This window comes from Muntiacus reevesi, chromosome 2 (assembly GCF_963930625.1).
Source record: "Muntiacus reevesi chromosome 2, mMunRee1.1, whole genome shotgun sequence".
Lineage (NCBI taxonomy): Eukaryota > Metazoa > Chordata > Mammalia > Artiodactyla > Cervidae > Muntiacus > Muntiacus reevesi.
In genome coordinates, this window is record NC_089250.1 from 276476477 (window position 1) to 276486222 (window position 9746).

Consider the following 9746-nt stretch of genomic DNA (forward strand, 5'->3'; position numbering starts at 1 on the left):
TTAGTCCGGAGCCTGGAAAGTGGAGACTGGTGGCTGTGGCTCATTCTTCTCCTCCAAGCTGTGTCGGATCCCATATCCAAAATATATGGCAAATCCTAGTAGGGAAATGAGACAGTAAGAAGAAAAACAGGGGCTCTCCTCACTTATAAATGGCCAGTAAGCCTCCTATTATGGCATCTGACACAGTTTAGGGGAGAGGTGGCTAGAAGAGGATTGGGTTCAGTCACTCAAGAAACCTTTTCACCCCAGACAGTCACTCACCAATGGCATTCCAGATGCCAAAGACAGTCCAAGTCCCAGAGGTCATCTGCATCATCAAGTAAAGGTTCAGGAAGAGGCTGACCAGTGGGAGGACAGGCAGAGCAGGGACCTGTGGGCAGAGTCAGTTCATTCCTGAACACAGTCCAGATGTCTGAGAGGGAGACCCTACCCCACGTGGGCGGGACAAGTTCAGTCCAATTCAGGCTGTGTGTTCGGTGCCTATTGAGCCTGGTTTCTAAAGCACTGAGTGTGGATCAGGGAAGAGTCCATTGCTTTCAGCAACTCCCCTTCTTCCCTGGTCCAGTGAATGATGTTTAGACCTAAAGCACACAGACCTGCTCCACTCAAGGTGGACACTTTGAACACATAGGTCACCTACCCTGAATGTAAGAGGAGAGGGGCTCTGGGGCTGCCTCCAGATGATGACCGTGACCCCAGTGATGAGCAGCAGCAGCAGCACAGCCACTGTTGTGAGCACAGGGTCTCCAGAGAACACATGTCTGGGCCACCGGGCCAGGATCAGGCTCAGGATGGTCAGCAGGAGAACTGCAGGGGTCAAGGTGGAGGAGAACAGGCTGGACCCAGAAGACAAAGATGTCAGGACCTCGGGTCACACCCCTCCCTGAAACCACCAACATCAGGAAAGGCCATCATATTTCCCAGACTCCTCAACTGACAAAATACACACGCTCACTCCATCCTGTCAATTTCAGAATACGAATAAAGTGAAACCCCACTGCTCACCAACCAGGAAGGCACATCCATAGACAATCTGGCCAGATTTCCGGGTGGGGATGGGGCTGGTAGGGAACCACAGACTCTTTAGAATGTTTGAGGTTCCTGCTTCAGGTACAGAGTCCAAAGGACTTCTTTCAAGTACAGGCTCCATCTCAGTTTCTTCTTCTGTTTTCTCATTCTTACTTAAATTCTGATCTGGCTGGTACCTGAATTAGAGGTTTAAAGACAGTATTAACAGCAGCTCCCGTTCACACAACATCAGGTTGTCTATTCCACTTCTTTCTTCTCTTGAACAATCAGAAGGCAGCACGACACAGACTAGGATGACCTCCCCATCATCCCCATGACCCCAAGTCCCCCAATCAAGGTGTAGCGGGGTCTCACCTGAGAACAAGGACCGAGAAGGACACCATGGAGTAAGCTAGCAGGGACGCAACTGCCATGAGGTTTGCAATGTCACTGAACTCAAAGAGTAATGCCGTGATCGCTAGAATAGGGGAACAAAAACGGAGGGGGTGGGATTGAGAAACCACTGGATCTGCACATAAGGGAAACGGATCAAGGAAGGAGTGAGCTTTGTTTATTCACCTGCAAGGCTTCCAGAATACATGATGGCCATGACGGGAATTTTTGTGTGACCATAGACTCGGGCAAGTCCCCGGAAAAGGAGCCCATCCTCTGCCATTGCATGGATTAACCGAGACATGGGGAACATGTCACCCAGGAGGCTGGGAGAGAAAGTGGAGACACGTGTGAGGACGTGGAGAAGCAGGGGAGACCAGGGCATCTGCTCCCTAGTCTACAGAGAGCAAGATGCCTTTCCCTCTTGTCTCTCAGTCCCACGGGCTGGGGTGCATGAGCATCTGACAGTAGACGGAGAGAAACCCGTGACACTGACCTGGACGTGAGAGCACAGAGAACGCCAACAGCCACGACGTATCTGGCTGGGCCCCAGCCTACATGGAGAAAAGCCTCGGGCAAGGGGCTGTGGTGATGAATCTCGTAGTAGGGCACCATGAGGGTGAGTGCCGCTGAGACACCAAAATAGGCCAAAAAGCACATCAGGAGTGAGATCAGGGAGATGGATCGCTGACGCCTTAGACCTCCTCTCTCTGCAAAAGGGGTAGAAGCAGCAGGTCAGGAAAACACCTTGGGTGAAAGCACAGAATTGCCTTCCCTCTTGGACCTCCAAAAGCAGGCTAATTTCCTCCCAACCTTTGTGCCCAAGGGCAGCCCAAACTCTGTCCAAACCCCAGATGGGACACTCAGTGACCTCGTTACCTCTAGTGTTAATGGCAGCAAAACCGACAAATGCGTAGAAACACGTAGCTGCTCCTCGGAGAACCCCCTCAAAGTCAAAAGGCACAAATCCTCCAGCGCCTGGAGGGCCCAAGCTGTGGTGGGAGAAAGAGCAATAAAGAACGGGGGTGAGGTGGGTTCAGCCATCACTTCTGGACTCTCCCCTGAGTACCACAAGCTCTCGAAACCCACCATCTGGATCCACCAGCCTGGGTGTCTTTCACTTCACTTCAGTCGCTCAGTCGTGTCCGACTCTTTGTGACCCCATGAATTGCAGCATGCCAGTCCCCACCAAATCCTTGGCTCTGACTCCCCTACACACACACACATTAATATGACCAAGGGTACGCTCCTAACCTATTAGTGAATACAGCTGCGGCCAATTCATAGTCCTGTTCTGTGAGCTTCCAGTTGTGCAGGTCTCCTTTAATGAAACCAGAGACGATGACGAAGCTGAGAACCAAAATGTTGATGCCGGTGAACACTCTGTAAACCCAGACTGACTCAGGAACTCCCAGAGCGAGTAGTACTGGAGGAGAGATGGAATATGAAACATGCACAGTAACTAAGTCCATAGAGACAGAAAGCAGCCTCAGGGGCTGGGGGTTGTGGGGGTGGGGTGGTGGGCTCTGACTGCTCAGTGGGTACAGGGTGTCCTTCAGGGGTGAACATGTTTGAAACTCGATGCAGGTGATGGCTGGACAACATTGTGAATGTACTAGTGCCCCTGAACTGTCCCCATAAAATAGTTAATTTCTTTTCACATAATTAAAATTTTTTTCATTTTATCTATATTTGGCTGTGCTGAGTCTTCACTGCGGCATAACAGAATCTTCAGTTGTGGTGTGTGAACTCTTAAGTTGCATCAAGTTTAATCTTAGTTCCCTGACCAGGGGTGGAAGGTCCCCTGCATTGGGAGCAAGGAGTCTTGGCCACTGGACCACCAGGGAAGTCCTAATAGTTTGTTTCTTACTGTGGCGATCATCTCACTGTAGGCAGGTCTATCAGATCAGCACCGTGGAACTTCCCTGGTGGTCCAGTGGTTGGGAGGTTGCCGGCCAATGCAGGGGACACAGGTTCGATCCCTGGTCCAGGGACATTTCACGTACTGCAGACCAACTAAGCCCATGTGCGCTAACTACTGAGCCCAAGCTCTGGAGCCTGTGCTCTGCAACAAGAGAAGCCACCGCAATGAGAAGCCTGTGTATTGCAACAAAGAGTAACCCATGCTCTCTGCAACTAGAGAAAACCTGTGAGCAGCAACAAAGATCTAGTACAGCCAACAAAAAAGTCACATTGTACACCTCAAACTTATCATGCTGTATGTCAGTTATATCTCAGTAAAGCTGGGGGAAATAGCAAAATGATAAATTTATGCTATGTGAATTTCCTCTGAAATTAAAAAAAAAAAAACTTTGGTCTCAGTACCAAGAAGAAAATATGTCAGTCTAAGAAAATGATTTTCACCTGGGAGTAAGTTTTATTCCCCAAATATTTGGCATGGTCTGGAGACATTCTGATTGTCACAATTTGGGGAGTGTGTTTCACTGGTATCTAGTCATGTGTGGATATGAGATTTGGACTATAAAGGAAGCTGGGCACTGAATAATTGATGCTATTGAACTGTGGTGTAGGAGAAGACTCTTGAGAGTCCCTTGGACTGCAAGGAGATCCAAGCTGGATCTAGAAAAGGCAGAGGAACCAGAGACCAAATGGTCAACATTGTTGGATCATGGAAAAAGCAAGAGAGTTCCAGAAAAACATCTATTTCTGTTTTATTGACTATGCCAAACCTTTCACTGTGTAGCTAACAACAAACTGTGGAAAATTCTTCAAGAGATGGGAATAGCAGACCACCTGACTTGCCTCTTGAGAAATCTATATGTAGGTCAGGAAGCAACAGTTAGAACTGGACATGGAACAACTGATTGTTTCCAAATCGGGAAAGGAGCCCATCAAGGCTGTATACTGTCACCCTGCTTATTTAACTTATATGCAGAGTACATAATGAGAAAAGCGAGGCTGGATGAAGCACAAGCTGGAATCAAGATTTCTGGGGAAATATCAATAACCTCAGATATGCAGATGACAACACACAGATGGCAGAAAGCAAAGAAGAACTAAAGAACCTCTTGATGAAAGTGAAAGAGGAGAGTGAAAAAGCTGGCTTCAAACTCAACATTCAGAAACTAAGATCATGACATCTGGTCCCATCACTTCATGACAAATAGATGGGGAAACAGTGGAAACAGTTAGAGACTTTATTTTTGGGGGCTCCAAAATCACTGCAGATGGTGACTGCAGCCATGAAATTAAAAGACTCTTGCTCCTTGGAAAGAAAGTTGTGACCAAACTAGACAGCATATTAAAAAACTGAGACATTAGTTTTCCAAGAGGATCTGTCTAGTCAAAGCTATGGTTTTTCCAGTAGTCACATATGGATGTGAGAGTTGGACTATAAAGAAAGCTGGGCGCCAAAGAATTGATGGTTTTGAACTGTGGTGTTGGAGAAGACTCTTGAGAGTCCCTTGGACAGCAAGAAGATCCAACCAGTCCATCCTCAAGGAAATCAATCCTGAATATTCATTGGAAGGGCTCATGTTGAAGCTGAAACTCCAACACTTTGGCCACCTGATGCGAAGAGATGACTCACTTGGAAAGACTGATGCTGGGAAAGATTGAAGGTGGGAGGAGAAGGGGACAACAGAGGATGAGTTGGTTGGATGGTATCACGGACTCAATGGACATGAGTTTGAGTAATCTCTGGGAGTTGGTGATGGACAGGGAAGCCTGGCGTGCTGCAGTCCATGGGGTCACAAAGAGTCCAACAAAGAGTGAGGGAACTGAAATGAGTTTGGCTGAGTTGGGTCTCAGCTGTGGGATTTTTTGTTGTGACCCAAACAACACAGTTTGGGAATCAGTGGATAAAGAATGCCTGCAATGCAGGAAACACAGAAGGCATGAGTTCACTTCCCAGGTCAGGAAGATCCCCTGGAAAAGGAAATGGCAACTCACTCCAGTATTCTTGCCTGGAAAATCCCAGTGACAAAAGAGCCTATTGGGCTATAGTCCAAAGGGTCAGACATGACTGAACACACACACACACACACACACACACACACACACACACACAGATTCTCTAGGTGTAGTGTGCAGGCTAAGGACTTGGGCTTAGTTGTTCTGCAGCACATGAGATCTTAGCTCCCTGACCAGGGATAGAACCTGTGTCCCCACATTGCAAGGCAGATTCTTGACCACTGGACCACCAGGGGAGTCCCCTCATCCCACCTTATATCTGACCCCGACTCACCCGCAAGCAGCAGCACCAGGCCCAGTGCGAAAAAGTCTGCATACGTGGCCAGTAAGTAGGGCACATGCAGAGGAACAGTTCCCTCCAATGCCTGAGAGATGCGGTCCCCGATGAGGTTGTCAAAGGCGTACCTCCAAGCCATGGCTGTACATGCAGTGGCTGCAGCAGCAGAAGAACGAACATTCACAGACATAATTGAACACCTAGTATGTGCCATGGGACATATTTTGGAGGAAAAAATAGACAAAATACATAATCTCAAAGATTGTTTTTTTTACATGGGGTGGTGAGAGCAGACTGGGATGACTCGCAAAATAGGTTCACTATTTAATATGTTAGGAGGACATCAGTGTTTCACAAGGAAAGAAAACAGGGAGGTTGGATGAAGAGGGCTAAAGGATGAGGGATGAAATTTTAAATCAAGTGGCAACCCCTCCCCCTCCAAAAAAAAAACTACTCGAAGGCAACAGCTGAGCAAAGACTTCAATATAATGAAGTGATGAGCCTGTGGGACACGCCTCCCTCCCATCCGGGCCTAATTTCCTTTCCTTCTCATTCTTAGTCCACTTTTTTAAGGAAAGCAGGAGAGAGCGGAATAGAATGAAGCTGTGGGGTTTTCCAGCCACTGTTACCCACTTCCCCCCACAAGTCATGTAACAAAATGCCCATGAATGAGACCGCAGTCCCATCTCCCAGTTTCCTGACCTTAGCCCCACACCTTTCCCCCACACCTGTCGCCTGGTCCCATCACCTCACCAGATAAAAATAACACTATGATGTTCCAGCCAACAACGAAGGCCCAGAGCTGCCCCATCGTGACATAGCTGCAGACATACGCAGAAGAGGAGCGTGGTACCCGGGCGTCAAACTCCACATAGCAGAGCCTGGACAGCAGGGAAGACAGGCCGGCCACCAAGAAGCAGACGACAATCGCTGGTCCAGCTACGTTCAGCCGTAGCTGAACTTGGCCACGGCACCAACCACGATGTACAGGCCGGTTCCCAGGTTCCTGCCCACACCCAGGAACACCAGTTCTACAGCACTCAGATGAATCTTGAGACCATCAGACTCCTTTATGGTGTCTTCCCCTTGCCTGTGAACCAGCTTCTGACCATACCGGCGAACATACTGATGCATCATCCTAGACGTACTTGAGGAGGCTATAATCTGCTGAGAAAACAAGACACAGAGTGGTCAAGATTGTTTATCTGTCCTTGACCCTAGGAGTTAAATTCCATGAAGTATTGGAGTGACGAGGGGCAGGTGGCAAAAGGACACACTGGGTAAGTTCTCCATCTCTGAGCTGTGGATTCTTCAAACACAAGGAAGCCTCTTAACATGTTTCAAAATCACTAGAAAGAGTGTTTAAGGAGAAGTGACGGGGAGCAGAATCAGTTCAGTCACTCAGTCATTGTGACCCCACAGACTGCAGCACGCCAGGCCTCCCTGTCCATTACCAACTCTCAGAGCTTACTCAAAGTCATGTCCATCGAGTCAGTGATGCCATCCAAACATCTCATCCTCTGTCATACCCTTCTCCTCCTGCCTTCAATTTTTTCCAGCAACAGGGTGTTTGCCAATGAGTTGGCTCTTCACATCAGGTGGCCAAAATATTGGAGCTTTAGCTTCTGCATCTGTCCTTCCAATGAATATTCAGGGTGGATCTCCCTTAGGATTGACTGGTCTGATCTCCTTGCCGTCCAAGGGACTCACAAGGGTCTTCCAAGCATTTTCTCTTCCATATTCCTGTGGGTTCTTCCTCCCATTTGAAGCCCCTGATCCCTACTCCCTTCTCCTTAGCTCAGGGGAGGATATGAGCCTCAATTGTTTGAATGTCTTGAGTCTCAGAACTTTTATGGGGCTCCCCTATGAAGCAAATTGAATCTCCTAATCTGTCTTTTTTTCCAGCTGCACTGGGTCTTAGTTGCAGCACACAGATCTTTCGTTGAGGCAGGTGAACTCAGTTGCAGCATAGTTGCAGTCTAGTTCCCCAACTAGGGATCGAACACAGGCCCCCTGCAATATGGGCATGGAGTCTTAGCCACTGAACCACCAGGGAAGTGCCTGTTAGCCTGTCTTATGTCAGTTTAATTATTAGACCAGCCAAAGAGCTTAGAAAAGGAAATTTCTGTCCCTACAGGAAAAAAACCTTCCGGCACACTGCCTGGCTCATAGTATCTGCTTAATAGGTATGGTCTGAGTGGATAAGAATGCTGATTTCTTTGTTTTAAGCAAAATCAATCAGCTCTGCCTTCTCCAATCTAGCTCTGCTATTTATTAGCTTGTTGCTATTGCACGTGCTATATACCATCTTTGTCCTGCTTTTCTCTATACCACTGGGGAAACTGCCGTTATGATCATTATTTCCTTCCATCCTAGATAGGGATGAAGTGACTAAGGGGCTTGGTGATCAGAAATCACAGATTCCACATGTTTCCATGATGAAGATTCTGAAACCTGGTAGCTTCCTGTTTTGTTGCCTGCAGAGCGACATGCAATAAGGACTCTGCTTTGGGGCAGAAGGAGATGGAATTTGTAGGGAGGGACAGACTCAAGCCCAGCTCAGTCAAAGCATCAAACCAGAGTGGCCTCCCAATTAACTGCCTGGAGGGAAGAGGGATTAACCTTTATTCTGAATCAGGAATGACAGGACTCTGTTTCCTGCTGCTTTGGGCACGAAATGTCCCCTCACTACACTGCTTTGCAGGGCTAGGCTGACCCAGTGACCACGAGTCACCATCAGGGGCCTTCCACCCCTGACACTCTGAAGTCCAAGTTTAGCATTTTGGTTCAGAGCAAGCATTCAGAGAGCCAGGACACTCTGATTAGAATCTTGGCTCCTGCAACACTACTGTGTGCCTTTGAACAAATCATATACTTCTCTGGACCTGTGTTTTCTTCTTGCTCAAACGTTACTGACGAACCCTTGAGCACCATGAATAGGAATGTGAGGTTCTCTAAAAAAGCTAAAAGTGGATTTACCACATGATCCAGCAATTCCACTGCTGGGTGTACACCCAAAAGAACTGAAAATAGGATCTCAAACAGATCTTTGCACACCTATATTCATAGCAGCATTAATCGCAATAGCTGAAAGCTGGAAGCAACCCAAATGTCCATCCTCAAAGAAATGGATAAATGTGATGAGGCCTATACATGCATTGAAATAATACAGTTTCATTTTCTAAACTTAGTCATGAATCAGGTAGTATAAAACTCACTAGTTTATCATCAACAGTTTTAATAAGTAAAAACTTAAAAGATTTCCTTTCCATTTCCCACCCTCAGTCTCAGGAATCAGAGTTATTAGATTAGGTAAGAGAGTGCACAGGGAAAGTCATGTTCTTCTAGCAGAACTTGTTCTCTCAGTGTCAGAACTCTGAAAAGAAAAAAAAAAGTATTTTACAAACTAGCTTTCTCTAGTTGCACACGCAAAAAGAACCAGTTTCTGTTTGTTTGCTTTTGTTTGGGGATGTTGTTTTTGCTGATTTCTACCCTCACCCCCCCAATTTCAAAAAGTTTTACCTTAGCCAGTTTTCTCGAGTCCAGAGAATTTTGTGGCCACACCATGTCATAATAAAATGTCATATTTCTTTTCTCTAGTGAAAGTTTTATAGCTAAAATTTAGCCCAGATAGTGCTCAAATTGGCCCAGATAAGAATGGCAGGCTGGCTGATAAAATGCTGTCCCAGCAGGGATCATCCCTCTGGGGAGGTGGGGTCTTAGTCTGATCAGATGAGGGGGAACGAGATGGCGGAGGAGCAGGTGGACGTGGAGTTCCTCTCTCTCCAGAGGTACATCAGGAAGACACCTTCAGACACAGGAGATCTTGCAGAACAGCAGCTGAGAGCAGGCAGGAGCTCCTGGCCACCGGAGAGGAATATATAGAACCACACAAAACTCGGTAGGGTGAAGGAAGTGGGAGGAAAAGAGAGTTAGTAGGACTGGACCTGCCCTTGGCAGGTGGGGGGACTGAAGCAGGGGTCTGATCCCCACGTTGGCGCCCTTGGAGGGTGAGGAAACTGTCTGGGGAGCAGAGGAGAAGCACTTGAGGCTGAGGGTGAAGCAGCTGATCTGAGATGGTGGTGGTGGGGGTACAGTCACTAAGACATGACTCTTGCTATAGCCCGCCAGGCTC

At 47.6% G+C, this 9746-nt stretch overlaps 1 protein-coding gene across 1 annotated transcript; it reads right to left on the minus strand.

The window, feature by feature from the left end:
* LOC136157658 (cationic amino acid transporter 3-like) lies at positions 1-6748 on the minus strand. Its single transcript, XM_065919473.1, is given in 12 exon segments — positions 1-95; positions 262-370; positions 641-807; positions 1006-1205; positions 1384-1486; positions 1588-1727; positions 1898-2095; positions 2265-2393; positions 2656-2827; positions 5609-5767; positions 6365-6557; positions 6560-6748. Coding segments are annotated over 12 exon segments (1854 nt in total).
* Between the last annotated feature and the right edge of the window lie 2998 nt (positions 6749-9746).